The sequence below is a fragment of the Rhinolophus sinicus genome, chromosome X (genome assembly GCF_036562045.2).
Source record: "Rhinolophus sinicus isolate RSC01 chromosome X, ASM3656204v1, whole genome shotgun sequence".
Classification (NCBI taxonomy): Eukaryota; Metazoa; Chordata; class Mammalia; order Chiroptera; family Rhinolophidae; genus Rhinolophus; species Rhinolophus sinicus.
In genome coordinates, this window is record NC_133768.1 from 30,075,379 (window position 1) to 30,095,233 (window position 19,855).

Below are 19,855 nucleotides of genomic sequence, written 5' to 3' on the forward strand. Positions count from 1 at the left end.
CCACATTGATTTTTCACACAGCACTTTTTTTTTATCACAGCCCAAAATCCAGCTTCACAAAGGAAATGAATGTAGAATTATCTAATAAAACTGTTGTCAATGAATTTTGACCAAGAACTTCAAGGCAAACAAAAGCTTTATTGGGGGATCTTTTTTAGGAATTGCAATCCGGGAGACACAGATTTGGGGTAGAAATGCCAACTGTGTGCCAAAGAGGAAAGAAAAAGACAGTTTATAAAGACAAAAAAATGGAGGCTTTTGAAAGGATTACATGAGTTGGTTTGAAAAGGCTTGATTGGTGCTGGCAAGCAGACTAACACAGTGCTATACGTGATTAATTGCTTATGTCTATTGCTAAGTGAAAAATTTATTTTTTTATAGAGAGATCATTGATGCAAAGCCAGTTCCAGGAACAGTATCAGGATGTAGCTGTTTGGTTTAGCGCAGTTTAAAAGTTTAGTTTCACATGGAAAAGGCAGTGAGTTAGCTCAGCTTGCCAAAGGCCTCCCGGCTCCATTTTACGTTGCTCTCTTGACAGTATCCACTTCCATTTTGCTGTTTTTCTTTTACAGTGTGAGCTACCTTAAGCTAGTAGTTTGTGTGGTGCCCAACAGATATTTAGTATCACTATATTTCCTTCAAAAATGTAAAATATCCTGCTCATTCTTTATGAATGTGCTGCAGCACCTGGGGGGCTTTGGTATTCACTTTGGGAATCAAGGTGCTAGTTCCTTGCTAAGCCAAAAAGCATCTGGCTATGTCCTCTTCCCAGAACAGTAGGTGTTCAGTTATTCTACCTCTGCACAACTATTAGGGGAAATCAAATGGTTCTTACAGAACGAAAAAAATGTCTGCTCCAAGGGGAACACAAATAGAGGTATTCTGCAAATTTCAAAAGGTAGTTTCTCTTGCATAAGAAAAGGATGTTCAAGTGCTGTCTCACTAGAAACTTTGCTGTCAGTGTATTTATTTCATAATCATATATTAACCTGGTCCGTTGTAAGTAGCCTTTTACCTGGCCTTTTGCCTTCCATTTTCTTCTCATCCTACCCCCAAATCTGTTTTATATATAACAGTTTTCTAGGTTATTCTCCCTAAAGTATTGGTCTAAAATCTTGAATGTTATCAAATAGTTTAACTATTTTAACCAAAACAGTAAGTGTCATGACATGGCTATTAGCTGTGTCTGGATTCATTTCCTACTCTTCCTATTTGGAACCTTATATTCCGGCCCTACTAACCAGCTCACTGTTCCTCATTTTGACCCTTGTTTTATTCAATTCGAAGTCCTCACTCTCTGATTTGTTTTCCAAGAATGTCTTTGCTTGTCATCTTTGCATGACCCGATCTTTAAAAGGCCACCTCAAATACATTTTTCAGAGGTCTTTCTCCACGTCCCTTCCCCACCCCCAAACATGCCTACCCTGTAGAAATATGCCTGCCTTTTGACCTCAAAAAACATCTACCATGTTCAGTCTTGCTTTAGAGCTCTTTGTATCTCTTTTATCTTCATTATCTCTTGCACTGAAGAATCTTGAGGGCAGAGGCCATCTGCTACTCATCTTTGTGACATGTCATGTTGTCATTGTACATAGCCTGTGTTTAGTAAATAAGTCCTAAGAAAAAGAGTTTTGTTCACTTAAAAGAAAAATGTAAACATTTGCAACTTTAAATAGTGACTCCTTTATTGAAATAAGACCCAATGTGAGAAAATTAGATAATTAGAGATTTTTCCAAGTGGGTGTTAATTTTCATACCTTATCATCTACTGTTTTTCAGCAAATGTATGGGCATGATTTTACTTGGCTAAAGATTTTTGGCATTAAAATATGAGTTTTAGTATCCTGCAGTGCATTCAAAAATATATGACACAATTGTCTATTCTGGTTTCAGGCAGTAATTTGGGGAGTTCCTTGAGAAGCCATCTTATTTCATCTATTTTTATTCTTTTGTTTTGAAGAGAAAGCATGGGTGACAGCTATTTATTTTGAAATTATGTAAAAGTAGTTATGTTTTTGAGTAAATATACTTATGTTTTGGATATTTATGTATCAGTCTGAGATTTTAAATATTTTCTTTAGTATGGATGTTTCCTAACTGAATCTAAAGAAAACAGTTTAGGTTTGTCTTTACTCTTTTTAATGAGAAAAGTACATGTTTTGAATAACACCTCAGTGATGTGTTCTCAAAGTACATTTACATTCTGTATACTTGTCACATCATGTAAGCGCTGATGAAGGCATACACATGATTCCTGGCAGCTGTTGGCTAACTCACACAATTTGATGAGAAGGAGGCAGAGGGAAGTGATCAACTTCAGTTTCAAACATCATTGCTTTATTTTAGAAGTCCAAACACATGGAAAGCCCTTGCATCATGGAAATTTCCCAGTGTTTCAGGAAGAGATAGTCTGATCTAATCCTATAGATCCAAGCTGCCACTTTCCCCTTTATTTTGTTTCCACATTGAAAATATCCTAATTCTGTTATCATCCATTAGATTTCCAAATTACTTTGGTGAGGACTGGCAAATACTCTGCCACAACTTCCTGTTCCCTACTATATGGCAGGTATAACTAATCTATAACAATATCTTCCCTACTGGTCAGATTCTTACTCCAGGTGGTATCTTCTAATTGACCAGATTTGACAAGTGAGATAAATTCAACTTGCCAGCTTATTCCATCTGCATTCCTCACTGTTATATTACCTTGCCTCTCATTGTGAGAAATATACAATAGGTGTTTGTGGAATGCTCTTGGTAATTTGATTAGGCTGGGATTAGAAGATCTGTGTCCTGTTACATTACCTCATAGTTGCTTAACCTTCTGAATTAGCCTGCTTTCTGGTTACAAGAGTTAGCTGCATTCCTTGACACTCCCCCTTTTCCATGTAGCTAGCATATAAGAAAACTATTTTATCTTGGGAGAATTTAGTTTTTTTCTCTTAAAAGCTTAAAATACATTATTGTTAAGATTTCATTCTTTGTTATGGCTGAGTAATATTCCATTGTATATATGTACCATCTCTTTTTTTTTAATTTATTGGGGTAACAATTGTTAGTAAAATTACATAGATTTCAGGTGTGCAATTCTGTATTACATCATCTATAAATCCCATTGTGTGTTCACCACCCAGAGTCAGTTCTCCTTCCATCACCATATATTTGATCCCCCTTACCCTCATCTCCCACCCCCCACCCCCCTTTTATCCAACTGTCTATTGACAGGTACTTGGATTGTTTCCATATCTTGGCTATTGTGTATAGTGCTACAATGAACATAGGGGTACATATATCTTATCAAATTAGTGTTTTGGATTTCTTTGAATAAATATCCAGTAATGGGATTGCTGGGTCATAAGGTAGTTCTATTTTTAATTTTTAAGGAACCTCTAAACTGTTTTTCCATAGTGGCTGAACCAGTTTGCAAGCCCACCAACAGTGCATGAGGGTTCCCTTTTCACCGCATCCTTGCGGACATTTGTTTGTTGATTTATTGATGATGGCCATTCTGACAGGTGTGAAATAATACCTCATTGTGGTTTTAATTTGCATTTCTCTGATGATTAGTGACATTGAACGTCTTTTCGTATGTTTATTGGCCATGTGTACACCTGACATTAATATAAAATAATATTAAATGTCAACTGTAACTGAAAAAAATAATTTTAAAAATAAACTATAACTTCCAAAAAATACATTAGCGTTACTTGTTTGGTTTATCTTCAAGAAAGCTGTCCCAAAAGCCAGGGATATCTTAGACTGCATTAACATATCTATTGTATTTTAAAACAAAGAAGCAGACAGTCTTGATCAGTTTTGCACTTGTGAGACCACACATAGAATATTGCACTCAGTGTAGGACATTGTATTTTATGAGCTAAAGATGGTGCAGAGACTCCTATACATTTCATATGACCAACAGATGAAGGAACTAGACGTTTATCCTGGAAAAGAGAAGCCTCTAGCAAAATCAGTTACTGTCTTCATGTATCAGTTGGCCTTGTTATATAGAGGAGACTCATATGTCATTTTAGAGGGCATAAATAAAATCAGTGGCTAGTTAGTTGTTAATTCAGTGAACTATCCCTCAAAAAAAGGTGCTGTCCTCAAATAAATACGACAAATGCATGTGTCATGTTCCTTTTCTGGAGATTTATAGATATACATTAAATAGATTAAGGGCCCTAAAAAGTCATACAGTAAAATATCTTTTTTAAATATATTAATCCCAGCATTCCATAAACGCCTTCTCAGAACTAGTCTTCTAAGTTAACATTTGGGTGGTTCTCAAACTGTAGTAGAGGAACCAGCAGCACGAGACTTACCTGGGAACTTATTAGAAATGCAACTTCTTGGCCCCACCCAGATATATGGAATCAGAAATTCTGGGAGCTGAGCCCAGCATCTTTGGATAATAAGTCCTCTAGGGGATTCTGATGGTGCTAAACTGTGAGAAGCACTGCTAGAAAATTCTACTGGTATTCTCCAACTCAATAGTTTCCTTTTAGTTTCCTTCATAGCACTTACCATAATTTTTTTGATAAGGTTTCTTCTAATGATGTTTTATCACTCTATGATTAATTTTTATAGATGGTCACCCTTCTGAGGTACAGAAGGAAGGAAACACTTATGGAAGGCCTACTACAGTTTTCAGCCTAGTATAGGTGCCATCCAGCTGGTATCAATTTGGATACTTTAAAGAATCCTCAGTAATAAATCCATTATCGTCTACAAAGTGAAAAATACATTTCTACAATGAGGTAAACCTTAAATTCATTGCTATTGTCGCCATTTTAAAAAGAGCATTTACTGCTTTTCATTTACTTCAAAATGTTCTTTGCAAATATAGATGTTTTCAAAACATCTTGGAGGATCTGTAATGTGCCTTCTTCTAGTCAGAAGTCTGTAAGATTAGGGAATTTTCTAATTTCTTTGCATTAGCAGAGATTAATTTCTGGTATCATTGTATTTATCGCTCCAAACAATCATGATACTTTTAGAAAAATGTAATTGGAAGCATGGCAGCACGAGAGGTCCCCCTGATCTCTCGCCTTGAAGTTACAACAAGTTGAACAGCTATAATTCAGAGATTATACACACACAAATATGTCTGAGAGATCCACACATCGTAACATCTGAAGGTGGGCGAATCAGAGCAAACGGGAGGAGGGAAGGGGAAATAGCAGTGATGGGTGCCACAGATGCAGCCAGGAGCTCCCTGCAGCGCCAGGAGAGGGGAGGAATCGGGCTGCAAGTGCCCTGTCTGTGCCCCTGAGCGATCAGCATATGATATGGCTGAATCCAATGATCTGTGTGGAGACAGAACACAGAAATGCGACAGCTATGTTCTAGTAGCCTCCATTGCCAGGCAGAAAACAAAGCCAGGAAGCCTGGCCACCTCCCCACACCTTCCCAGAGATAACAGCAGGCCCCAGAACAAACTAGCAGTAAGTGTCGGGTTACAGAGCACATCATCTACAGCCCTTAGAACTGGAGAGACAGTCCCCGAGTGGCAGACGCTTGCTAACACACTAGGCTAATCCCAGTGAAGGGGTGGAGCTACAGGGGTGAGGCAGCTGAAGTTTGTCAGTTGCCATTACTGGGAAGAGAACAAAGCCACAAATGCACAAGCAGACTCTCCCAATGCACTCGGTCCCCATCCATCACAGCTGATCCCAGCAACGGCATCTAGGACGTCTTGGGCAGTGCAGCACTGCCTCTGGCTGCAGGGGCAGCGTTGGGATTTTCACAGGCTTAGAACCTCATTGCCCACCACATTTTCTCATGGGATTGGTGCCCTGAGACCAAGGTGACCTGGTAACAGAGGAGAGACCCACCTCCCTGGGGAATATAAGGCATTTTGACTGCCCAGCAGAGATCCCAGAAGGTGGAGCAGTGCAAGAGAAAATGAATCTCTTGTGCTCCAGAGCCACCTACTAGAAAACAAAGGAAAGACCTCTTCTTATCAACCTGCTAAAGAGATATCACTCCTTAAAAAAAGAAAAAGTAGAGTTCATTCCCATAAATGCCTAGGGAGAGAAATAATCCATGAACAACCAAAGTAACAAGGCAGCCCAAAAAGAAAATGAAAAATCTCCAGAAAATAAACAAAGACATGGAAATATGTGATTTAAATGACAGAGAATTCAATATCGCAGTTCTGAAAAACCTCAGTGAGACACAAGAAAACTCAGGCAGTTTAATGAACTCAGAAATAAAATTGAGAAACAAAAGGAATACTTTACCAGAGACTGAAACTTTTAAAAAGAACCAATGGAAATTCTGAAACTGAAGATCTCCATAAAAGATGAAGAATGAAATAGCCACCATAGGAAATAGAGCTGACCAGATGGAGGAAAGAATTAATAATATCAAAGATAGAAATCTGGAAATGACACAGATGGCAGAAGAGAGATACTTCAGAGTAAAAAAGAAAATGAAAGAACTCTACAAAAACTGACTCCATTAGAAAGAGCAATATAAGAATTAATGAGTATACCAGAAGTAGAAGGGAGAGAGACAAGGGAACAGAGAGCCTATTCAAACAAATACTTGACGAGTACTTCCCAAACCCATGGAACGAACTAAATCTTCAATCCAAGAAGCAAACAGAACACCTAATTATTTCAATGCTAAAAGTCCTTCTCCAAAGTACATTGTATTAAAACTGTCAAAAATTAATGACAGAATTCTCAAGGCAGCCAGGGGAAAAAAGATGGTAACCTATAATGGAAATCCCATTAGCTTATCATCAGATTTTTCAGCAGAAGCTCTAGAAGCTAGGAGGGGGTGCAGTCAAATTTAAAATTATTGAAAAAGAGAAATTACCAGCCAAGAATAGCATGAGATGTGATTTACAAAATATGGTGACTGTTCAAATTTTTTTAAATTATTACAGTAAAAGACACATTGCCATTAATCCCCCTCAAAATACGCCCCCTCTTTTCAAACACAGTTGTCCCATCATTCTTGCCACGTTTTTAAAAATTATTTATTTTTGCGGGGAGGGGGTTACTAGGGGATATTGTGTTTCTCCAAGACCCATCAGCTCCAAGTACCGTGTTTCCCCGAAAATAAGACCTAGCCAGACCATTAGTTCTAATGCGTCTTTTGGAGCAAAAATTAATATAAGACCCAGTCTTAGTTTACTATAATATAAGACCGGGTCTTATCTAACATAATATAATATAAGACTGGGACTTATATTAATTTTTGCTCCAAAAGACGCATTAGAGCTGATGGTCCAGCTAGGTCTTATTTTCAGGGAAACACGGTAGTTGTCCTTCAGTCTAGTTGTGGAGGGCACAGCTCAGCTCCAAGTCCAGTCACTGAGTTCAATCTTGGTTGCAGGGGGCCCAGCCCACCATCCCATGCAGGAATTGAAGCGGCAACCTTGTTGTTGAGAGCTCACGCTCTAGCCAACTGAGCCATCCTGCCACCCCTCTGGTAGCTCAGCAGCAGCTCGTTGTCTTCAATCTAGTTATGGAGGGCACAACTCACTGGCCCATGTGGGAATCGAACCAGCAACCCTGTTGTTCAGAGCTCATACTCCAAACAACTGAGCCGTCAGGCCGCCCCCGTTCTTGCCACATTCTGAAGCAGTTCTGGAAGTCCTCTTTCGTGAGTGTCTTTAGTTGTGCTGTCGTGGCTGTTTTGATATCCTGTATTGATTCAAAACATTTACCTTTTATGGTCATTCTGACTTTGGGGAAGAGCCAGAAGTTGCACAGTGCCAGATCCAGTGAATAAGGTGGGTGAGGACACACCGTAATGTTTTTATTTGACAGAAATCTGCCATACCAGGAGCGATGTGTGACATGGAGCCTTTCCATTGTGATCACAAAATACAGTGAATGCTGCTGCCGAGTGCCATCCAACAGAAAGGCAGGGATCTTCAGTACCAGAAGTGGCACATCTAACCTTAGTAACAGTGTGTGACAAGTTTCAGCTTGTTCAGTGCAGTCAGTCGGGTGTGAGCTACAGTTAAGAGATGGTGGGTTTTAAAGTGTGACGTATGGGGTGGCTGGTTAGCTCAGTTGGTTAGAGCATGGTGCTAATAACACCAAGATTGTCAATTCGATCTGTGCATGGGGCTCTGTGAGCTGTGCCCTCCATAAAATAAATAGATAGATAGATAGATAGATAGATAGATAGATAGATAGATAGATAGATAAATAAATACAATTAAAAGTGTGCCATAAACCATCCTCCATCATGACAAGGCTCTGTGTCACACATAGCTTCTGGTATATGGCAACTTCTGTCAAATAAAAACATTACAATGTGTCCTCAGTTACCTTATTCATCCTATCTGGCACCATGCAACTTCTGTCTCTTCCTGAAAGTCAAAATGATTCAGGACATCAAGGCAGCCACAAGAAAACAACTAAGGACACTCACGAAAGAGGACTTCCAGAACTGCTTCAGAAAGTGGCAATAACGATGAGATAAGTGTGTTCAAAGCATGGGGAAGTATTTTGAGGGGGATTAATGGTAACGTGTCTTTTACTGTAATAATTTTTTTTATTTATGCATTCACCATATTGTTTGATCATACCTCATATATCCAGCAAAGTTATCCTTTAGATATAAAGGAGAAATAAAGACCTTTCCAGACATACAGAAGCTGAGGGAATTTTCCACCACAAGGTGTGTATTGCAGGAAATAGTGAAGGGGATTATTCTACCTGAAACAAAAGAAACAAAAGGATGCAGAACTATGAGTAAATGACTAACAGACAGACAGAAACAGGAAATCGCAACCCTTATTCAGAATAGGGTACTATACACTTAAATATTATTTAACATAATGGTTAAAGGAGGTAAAAACATAAAAGAAAAGAAGGCAATAGCTACTGCAACTTGAAAATGAACTGACAGCATAAATAGGGATAATTTGTGACAACAAAAACATAAAGGGGGGGGTTAAAGGTCTGAATTTGCAAAGGGGAATGGAGATAAAAATGCATGCTGAAGAAAAAGGACTACTGTATATATGAAACCTTTTGCATAAACTAAATGGTAACCACACACACACACACAAAAATCCAGAACTGAGACACATAACATAAAAAAAGAGGAAAAGGGGGGAAAATGATTGAATACCTCAAACCAAAATAACAGACAGAAATACAAGGGCAAAGAAAGAATGGAGACACCGAGCTACCAGAAAACAAAAGATAGAATGGCCATAGGAAATCCTCATACATCATAATCCTATTACCCTTGATGCCCTGAATGTCATCAAAATGTCTTCCTTTCAATATTTCCTTTATCTTTGGGTAAAGGAAGAAGTCATTGGGGGCCAGATCAGGTGAGTAGGGAGGGTGTTTTAATGCAGTTATTTGTTTACTGGCTAAAAACTCCCTCACAGACAGTGCCGTGTGAGCTAGTGCGTTGTCGTGATGCAAGAGCCATGAATTGTTGGCGAAAAGTTCAGGTCGTCTAACTTTTTCACACAGCCTTTTCAGCACTTCCAAATAGTAAACTTGGTTAACTGTCCAGTTGGTACAAATTCATAATGAATAATCCCTCTGATATCAAAAAGGTTAGCAACTTCATTGCAACAAGTTCACGAACTTAACTGTCAGACCTCGTATACACAATGGAATATTATTCAGCCATAAGAAATTATGAAATACTGCCATTTGCGATAAACGCATGGATCTTGAGATTATCATGCTAGGCAAAATAAGTTAGAAAAACTCGAGAACCATATGATTTCACTCATAAAACTGAAAGCAGTGAACGAACAAGACAAACAGAAACTCGTAGACAGAGACAACAGTTTAGTGGTTACCAGAGGGTAAGAGGGGAAGGGGAAGGTAGAAGAGGGTAAACTGGGTCAAATATATGGTGACAGAACATTTGACTTTGGGTGGTGAACACATAATGCAATATACGAGTGCAGGTGATGTATTATACAGTTGTGCACTTGAAACCTATACAATTTTATTAACCAATGTCACTGCAATAAATGTGATAAAAAAAGAAAAATGCAATTGAAGTATAATTTTCAATGAATATATATGTAAAAATGAAAATAATTCCCCATAACTATGCATATAACAATTGCCTTATTTATTTTATTGGGTATCATAAATGTGCATTTTGAATATTTATATGAAATTCCTCCGTAAATCATGCAGAAGTTTCTTTTTCTGAAGGACAGTGAAATGGGGTTGAATATATTAAAGTATCACAATATATTTAACTTAAGTGACTTTAGAACAAAATTATTATCAGTGTTCCTTGGAATGAATTATGGCCAAATTTATCTTAATTTCTTGGTATTGTTTTGTCACCTCTTTATTTCATACAAGTAAAGGTCCTCTGGGTTTACATTGTTAGGTTAATTGGAGTTTTATTTGCATTTAGTTTAAGGGACAAAGACCCAAACTGCAGAGACTGGATTTTCATGAGCTTGCTGTTCTCTAACTGCAGAGTGTCTGGGGGTATCCACTTATAGCAATGGCTATAAGTAGTGGTTATCAGTGTTACTATACTTAAACACCCATGGTTGGCTGAATATAACATAGTTAATTATGTCACTGTCCCTGCCCAGGACAACTGCTACTAAAAGGACACACTCGCATGGTGAGGAAGATAGCAGATGTGGTGGTTTGGAGTTAAATGTTACTTCCTGGAGAGGTTTAGGATGTTGGCTTTGTTTTCTAAAGAGCATCTAGCAGTTTTCATCTTGAATATTAATTTCCCACATGGTTTTTTATTACAATTGTATGCTTATTGTTGCATCTCTTTTTAGTTTTCCTCACAGGAGAAAAAGCCAATTCAGTATTAAAACGCTACCGAAGAGCTAATGGACTTTTTGAAGAAATAAGACAGGGTAACATTGAGCGTGAATGCAAAGAAGAAGTCTGCACATTTGAAGAAGCAAGAGAAGCTTTTGAAAATGATGAAAAAACTGTAAGTATAAGTATATTGGCAATTTAAAAAGTTTTTCAGATTTGCCTATCTTTTGGATGTATGTTTGCAATCTGCATTCCCAAATAGTATGCATTGCTAGCAATTAAAAATTACCCTTGTGAAGAACTCTGAAAGTGGCATCTAACAAAGAATACCCTGTGGGTAGGAGCGCTAAGTTCGTGTCCCTAAATATTGGTCTGTCTTTGTGGGTCCTATTTCCATAGGACTGTAGAGCTGAGATTTATCATCCTACAAGGGGAAGCATTTGTTTTACAGGAGGCTTTGTTTGCGAAAGTTGTAGATGACATCATCCCTGTACTCTGCCTAATCAGACAGAAAATGTGGAGGAAGCTAATAGATGCTGACACTGTTTTAAATGTTTGGCTTCTTGTACAAAAGAAAAGAAAACCTGAACTCCCCTCCCAACTCTGTCAGAACGGTCCCCTTCACCTCTCTTTACTGTGGTCTGCATGCTATTCAAGGAGAGCAGGGACGGGAAACACACAAGGCTGTGGTGTAAATTCTGTGGAAGTGCTCTGCTGTTGTCTGTTATATTACTAGAGGTAGCCATTACATAAAGATATAAAGATCCATTCCCATGAAAATAACACTAGGTGCTAACCAAGGGATGTCAGAAGTTCTGGAGGCATCTCCAATACGTCTCAGGAGCACCTGAGGCAGTTTTAAAGAAAGGGTGTTTGATTTCTGGTTAGGTAGAGAAGGACCCAGGGGTAAGAGGAAAAAGATCAAGATTAAAGACCTCCAGCTTTTGTACATTTGCTAGGTTGGTTCTTAAGTATTGCTCTGTTGCTATTATAAATGGGGTGTTATTTTCCATGGTATATTCTAAGTTGTTATTATTTGTGTATGTGTAAGCTATTGATTTTTTTAAAACCTTATTGAGTTATAATTGACATACCATTAACCATGCATATTTCATGTATACAATTTGGTAAGTTTTGACGTGTGTGTGTGTGTATGTGTGTGTATATATATATATATATATATACCTATGAAACCATCACCACAATCAGATAGTAAAGAAATTTATCATCCCCAAAAGTTCCTTCTTGACCCACATGATTCCTTCTTCTCACCTCTCCCCACAAACACCACCCCACCCCAGGCAATGATCGATCTAATTTCTGTTGCTATAGTTTATATTTTCTAGCATTTCCTATAAATGAATTCATACATTCTGCACTCTCTTTTGTCTGACTTCTTTCACTCAGCAAAACTATGTTCAGATGTATCCATATTGCATGCACCAATAGTTCATTAGTTTTTATTGCTGAGTAGTGTGTCATGGTATGTATATGGACATTGGGGTTGTTTCCAATTTGGGGCTATTACAAATAAAGCTGCTATGAACACTTACGTACTAGGCTATTGAATTTTTTTTTAATTAGAGAACTATATTTTGATTTGAGTTCTAAGAAATCCTCTGGTCGAAGTTATACCTTCAAGGTTGCATTATGTGTTTTCATACTTTTTATTTTGAGATAATGATAAATTAACAGAAGATTTCAAAGATAATGCACAGAGGCCCCTTGTAGCCTTTACCCAGTTCCCCCAACTGGTTACATTTTATGTAATTTTACTACAATATCAAAACCAGGAAACTGACATTGGTACAATCTGTGTGTATAGTTCTATGCCATTTTATCACTTGTGTGCATTCCTGTAACTACCACTACAATTGAAATGTAGAATTCTTTCATTACCACAAAATGCTTTCTTAATATTCATACCCCACCTTCCCCTGCCACCATCCCTAACCTCTGGTAGTCACTAATCTGTTCCCCACCTCTGTAATTCTGTCATTGCAAGAGTTATATAAATGGAATCATGCAATATGGAACCTTTTGATATCGGCTTTTTACACTCAGCATAATGTTCTTGAGATTCATCAAACTTGTTGTATATATCAGTAGTTCACTCCTTTTTATTAGTGAGTAGTATTCCATGGTATGGATGTAGTACAGTTTGTTGAACCATTCACTCCTTGAGGAATATCTGGCTTTTTCCAGTTTGGGGCTATTATGAATAAAGTTGCTATGAATATTTGTATACAGGTTTTTGTGTCGACATAAGTTTTTTTTCTGGGGTAAGTTCCCCAGGAATATAATTGTTGGGTTGTATGATAAGTATATGAGTGGTTCTTTAAGACACTAACAATCTAATTTGTCATTGTACAAATTACCATTTTACATTCCTGCCAGCAGTGTTTGAGGGATCCAGTTTCTCTGCATATTCGCCAGCACTTGGTGGTGTTACTGTGTTTTATTTTAGTCATTCTGATAGGTATGTAGGAATATCATATTGTGGTTTTAATTTCCATTTCTTTAATGGCTAACGATGTTGAACAACTTATCATGTGCTTATTGTACAATTACATATTCTTTTCTGTGAAATCTCCCTTCATGTCTTTTGCTTATTTTTTTTCTTTTACATTTTTTTAAAATTGAGATATAATTGCTGTACATTGTATTTGTTTCAGGTGTACAACATAATGATTCAGTATATGTATGCATTGCAAAATGATTGCCTCAGTAAGTTTAGTTAACATCCATCACCATACAGTTACGTGTTTTTCTTGTGATAAGAACTTTTAAGATTTACTTTCTTAGCAACTTTCAAATATACAATGCAGTATTGTTAAGTGTAGTCACCATACTGTGCATTACATCCCCAGGACTTACTTATTTCATAACTGAAAGTTTGTACCTTTTGACCCCCTCATCCATTTTGCCAACTTCCACCCCCGCCCCACCTCTGGCAACCACTCTTTTCATCATTTTCTAATTGGATTGTGTGGGATTCTTTTTACGATTCAGTTCTGAGAGTTCTTTATGTTCTAAATACAAATCCACTGTCACATATGTGTTTTGTAGGCCATTGGCTTTTACGTGTTGATTGTATATCTTACTACCTTACTGACCTCTTTTGTTGTTTGGGTTAGTTTTATTATTGACTCTCAAGGTGAACAATGTTTTCAATGCTTACTTCTCGGGCCTTTACGCATCTCAATGCTTCTAGGTATCCTTTCCTGCCCGCAGGGACAGGAGGCTGCATTTCATCAATCTTTGATACAAACAGAAGAACTACTCCTTCAGCAATTGCTCAAGCAATTCTCTGTGCTCTCCAGCATCACCTGTTCCTCTCTACAGACTCATTCTCATTAGCCTACACACCTTCTAGAAAAAAAAAGTCTTCACTCCATATCCCCCTCCAACAATCATCTCATTTCTTGAAACTCTTCTCTGTGCTCTCTATACTCATTCCCCAGTGAGTTTTACTAGTCTAGGGGCTTGAAATGCTAATGACTCCCCAAATTTATTTATATCCTGGGGGACTACCCTGAACTGCAGGCCTGTATGACTAACTGCCTACCCAACATCACCTCTTTGAATTGAATGCAGTTCTCAAACTATACATAGACAAATTTGGGCCTCTTCCCAAAATATCTGCTCCTACCACGGCAGATTCTGATCTCAGTAAGTAGGAACTCCCTCTATCGATGTCTTTGCTAAGCCCTAAACCTATTGTCATCCCTGACTCTTCTCTTTTTCGTATCCCACACCCCATCTGCCAATACTGTTGGTTCTAACATGAAAATAGATTGAGGATCTAGCCACCTGCTGGTCTCTCTACTTGTTACCACTTTACATCCCAGCCACCATCACTTTGCCAACTGTATGATTTCTTAGCCCCCTTCTCATAGTTGATTCCCAAAACAGCAGGCTAGAGTGATCCTTTCAAGTCTCCTTTCTGTAATGGCTACCCATCTCCCTCAGTAAAAGCCAAAGTGCCCGGAATCACCCACAAGGAACTACACTATCGGCCCCCATCCCTCTCCACCCCACACTTCACCACAGCTGCAGTCACCTCTTTACCACATCTCCTGAGACACTCCACCCCTATTCACTTTGCTGTGGCTTGTGGCTCCTGACACACAGCACGTGTCCTGCCTCGTGGCTTTGACACTTGCTCTTTCCTCTTCCCAGTGGATATAGCTGAGTTCCCTCACCACTCTCAGGTCCAGTGCATTTTCTCAGTGAGGAGGTATCCTACCTTAAATTGCAACCTTTGCCCCTTCTGTGAATTCCTTGTCTTCCCAGCACTTATCACCACCTGACATCTGCTTGCTGTATTTGTTGATTGTTGCTCTCCCCCCACCCCAGAACTGTTAGCTCTATGACAGCAGCCATTTCTCGTCTGTTTTGTTCATAGCTATGGTCCTTAGCATGTAAAACAGTGCTGGTACATAATAGGAATTAAATAAATATATTTGATGAATGAATGAATAGACATATTACGAAGTACATTTAATTCATAGGAAGAAGTGATTTCAAACTTGTTCACAAGTTAGCTGATAGATGTGGACTTAATTTAAAAATATTTTTATTATGTTGGTGTTGGGTTTTGGTTTAAAGTCTATCATCTGAGTTTGCTTATCCCATTAAATCCATACCATTTACAATAAGATGCGCCCAAGGGCTTTTGGTTTAATAATTGTAATAGAAATGGCATTCTGATCCTTGATCTATGTTAGCACAACTATTTCAGAACAGTGTTTGTTTTATGTTGAGAAGGATCTGCTCTGTGTTCAGAAGCATCGAACAACAGTTTCATCTTTGAAGTTCATGATGGATTAATTCTGCCAGTAAAGAAAATGATGGGCTTTGGGGATTTTCTTTCATCTCTTAGACTACTTATTAACTATCTTTTTGTTTACTAAAATTTATCACTCAGAATAGATTTACTTATACATTTTTTTCATCTTCCCCAAATCTGAACTGTGTGAATTTAGAAGTCTGCTTTCAGTGTAATGTGGGGTTTTTCTTATAATGTTTTACCTAATTTGGAACACAGGTCAAATTATAGCTACAGTGGGAGAAAATATATGGTACTTTGCAGTTTTCATTTTCACCACGTAGAAATTTGGTCAGATATCAGACGTTATCTGCTGAGTGCCTATTGTGTAGCAGACATGGGACATACAACAGTGAATAAGCTGACCCTCCCTCATGACATTTGAGATCTGGTAGACACAGCAGACATACGCAGACTCACATACGCAGGAATTATCAGAATGTCATAGCAAAATCCTCTGCTTGGAGAATCACATGTGAGTACCTGATTTGGTGTCTCAGCTCTGCCACCTACTGACTATTGCTTGTAAAATATTTCACCTTTCTAGGCCTCAATTTCTATATCTTTTACAGGGGAGATTATACTTACAGCATTAGGTTTGGGAGTGTGCACTTACCTTAGTGCTCAGCACAGAGAAGGCCATCAATAAACATGTTTTATTCTAGTTTTTAGGTGCTGAATTAGGGCCACTTAATTTAGGGATGAATTTTTTATCTCGACCATTATTTTCTCTTTTCTTCTCTATGGACCATGAGGGTTCTTTGCATTTTGGAACTTTTAATCTTGAGCTAACATGAAGAAAATAGTAATTTTTTTAAAGATTTTATTGGGGAAGGGGAACAGGACTTTATTGGGGAATGGTGTGTACTTCCAGGACTTTTTTCCAAGTCAAGTTGCTGTCCTTTCAATCTTAGTGGTGGAGGGTGCCGTTCAGCTTCAAGTTGTTGTCCTTTCAGTCTTAGTTGTGGAGGGCGCAGCTCAGCTCCCGGTCCAGTTGCTGTTGCTAGTTGCGGGGGCACAGCCCACCATTCCTTGCGGGAGTCGAACTGGCAATCTTGTGGTTCAGAGGACGCGCTCCAACTAACTGAGCCAATCGGGAGCTCAGCGGCAGCTCAGCTCAAGGTGCCGTGTTCAATCTTAGTTGCAGGGGGCACTGCCCACCATCCCTTGCAGGACTCGAGGAGTTGAACGGGCAACCTTGAGGTTGAGAGCCCACTGGCCCATGTGGGAATCGAACCGGCAGCCTTCGGAGTTAGGAGCATGGAGCTCCAACCGCCTGAGCCACCAGGCTGGCCCCCAATAGTAGTAATTTTTTAAAACAACTGTTTCAGAAATTTTCTTCACCAATTATTTCTAGTTTATTTGTGCTTGACTTTCCAAAATGGCTGTCCTCAAACTTCTAAAGTGCATAAGAATCAACTTGACTGCTTACCAAAACTGCATAATCCCACTGAGTGTGCAGACCTGTGTTTCTAATACCATTCCACAGTCAAAGAAGCAGGACTCTTTGAGCAAATGGCTGACTGTAGGCCTGGGACAAGGAGAATACAAGATGAGCTGGAGCATATTGTAGTAGCAGAAAGTAGGGAAGTATTAAGAAAGAATGGGAGCATGTCAAAGGGACACAAGAACCAGCCTGAAGGAGTTGTCAGTAGCCAAAGCTGAAACAATTTGGGCAAAAGAATAAATAATGTAGTATTGGATCACAAACCAAAGCACACGATAAATATGCAAGTCCGTAATGATATCAATAAAAGGATATATAAATAAATAGGTGAGGAGAAACAAATCTACACTACACAAGAATTCCAAATTATGTATGTAAATACTCCCCTTCCCAGAAGGCAGAGCTTAATTCTCTGCTTCTGATGAATGTGGCTTGGACATAATAATCTGCTTCCAAAGAATAGAGTATGGAAAGTGGGAGGAAATACCTTACAGTGGAGAAAACCGGCAAACATTGCCTACACCTGGTGATGGTGGTGAGCAGCAGCGTCGGTCATGTATATCATGTGATGAGAAGGGACTTCGCTTCTGTGTTTTCTTCTCCCCCCACCCCCAAACCCATAACATGACTCCAGTGGGATCATGAGAAAATTACCCAAGACATCCAAATTGAGAGACACTCTTCAAATTATCTGATTCCTCAAAACTGTCAAGGTCATGAAAAAGAAGAAAAGGCTGAGAAACTGTCACAGAGCAGAGGACACTAAAGAGACTTGGTGGTTGCCAGAGGGTAAGGGGGGTGGGGGGTCGGGGGTGGGAGATGAGGGTAAGGGGGATCGAATATATGGTGATGGAAGGAGAACTGACTCTGGGTGATGAACACACAATGGGATTTATAGATGATGTAATACAGAATTGTACACCTGAAATCTATGTAATTTTACTAACAATTGTCACCCCAATAAATTTAATTAAAAAAATAAAAAAATAAAGAGACATGGTGATTAAATGCAAGGTGGATTAGATTCTGGAACAAAAGGTTATTAGTGGGAAAACTAGTGAAATCCAAATTCGTTGCTAATGGTAATGAACCAATATTAGTTCATTAATTATAATAACTATACTACACCAGTGTAACATTAGAAAATACTGGGCGAGGGCTACAAGGGAATTCTCTGTACTATCTTTGCAACTTTGATGTAAATCTTAATTATTCCAAAATAAAAATAATTATTTTTAAAAATGTACAGTCCAGGGTCCACAGATCTCCATGGGGCCAGGGAACCTGCCTTAATGAGTAGTCGTGGGATTTTAATGTAGGTGATCAGCAGATAACATTTTGTTAGATTGTAAAGCAAGTGGACTTAACTAAAACCGCTTATTAGAATACTCAAAAAGCTTTGCTGGTATTTGGTGGTATTTTGGGGGGTATGGATGACTGTCCTGTCTGGGTGCATCACCCCAAGTCTTTCTCCTATTCCCTGTGCACTCCATGCTCTACTCCCAAGTTGTGGTTGCATTTTAGAAACTGAGTTAGTGGTATCCAAAGCGTTTTAGATCTAAGTCCAGAGATTACTTTTTAGGTAATACATACCGCTCCCTCATTCCAAAGTGTTGCCATTTAAATTTGTTTTGTGTAGAAATTGTTGAAAGAGAAATTGAATAAAGAGATATGCAGTGCCCCTTCATACTAGGATATGTTACAAACACTGCATTGGAAATCTCTGAATTCAGAGCCAATGGCTGGAGGTAGCATGTAGTCACTTGTGGGTAGACATAGTGATTCCAAGAGATGCTCAGCGTCTCCCGTATTCAAGAGTTGACCATTAGTTTCCTGGAGATTACTCATCTCTCTTGCAGGCAGAAACTCAGAATTCTTCGGCATTGTTAGGGAAACTCTTATTTCACATAACCTCTCATGATCCATTGATGGCACTCACCTATTTATTTATTCTTTTATTTATATCATTATGGACTTGCATATTTATCATATGCTTTGGGTTGTGATCCAATACTGCATTATTTATTCTTTTGCCCAAACTGTTTTCAGCTTTGGCTATTGACAGCTCCTTCATGCTGGCTCCTGTGTCCCTTTGACATGCTCCCATTCTTTCTTTTTTTAATATTTCCCTACTTTCTGCTACTACAATATGCTCCAGCTCATCTTGTATTCTCCTTGTCTCAGGCCTACAGTCAGCCATTTCCTCCAAGAGTCCTGTTTCTTTGACTGTGGGACGGTGTTAGAAATGGCACTGGAGCCAGTGATTCAGAACTTTGCCCTTTGAGAAATGAGGGAATTCAGGAAGGAAGGGAGGTGGGAGTTGAGTCTGGGCATGGACATATAGGGGGCAAACACGGGCAGCACGGTGGTCATCTTCCAGCCATACTCTATGCATGTCCATCCAAATCTTCCCACACCTTCCCTAGACCCATCGCAGATGCTCCTGCTGTCAAATATGAAGTTTCCCTTCAGCCACATGGGGGTGGTTTCCTGGGGCTCCCACAGGCTTCCTCACTACTTCTTTGGGATCTCTTAAATTAAACAGGACAAAATATATTATTTTGTGCAGTTGGTATTCTGAGCTACTGGAGAGATGAAGAAGGTCTGACATTTACAGCAGGCATCACTTTGTCCGTTATATGATCACTTAGTAAATTTTTATTGATTATATTGTTGATGTTATTTTTTAATTAATAGTGAACTTTATTCTCTGGCAGTTGGGCTCTTTTGTAGATTATAAGTCCTATGTAGTCTCAGTTACTCTTTTCAGGTTATGGTAGTAACTTAATTTGGAGGGTTTCAGGCTGTCTATTCCCAAAGCAA

At 38.8% G+C, this 19,855-nt stretch overlaps 1 protein-coding gene across 3 annotated transcripts in view; it reads left to right on the top strand.

The window, feature by feature from the left end:
* Positions 1-19,855, top strand: part of PRRG1 (proline rich and Gla domain 1) — a 114,492-nt gene that overhangs the window by 69,313 nt on the left and 25,324 nt on the right. For all 3 annotated transcript variants that reach the window (XM_019718199.2, XM_019718200.2, XM_019718202.2), the window contains exon 3: positions 10,769-10,929. In XM_019718199.2, the coding sequence (XP_019573758.1) occupies positions 10,769-10,929 (161 nt within the window). The remainder of the gene's footprint in view (positions 1-10,768; positions 10,930-19,855) is intronic.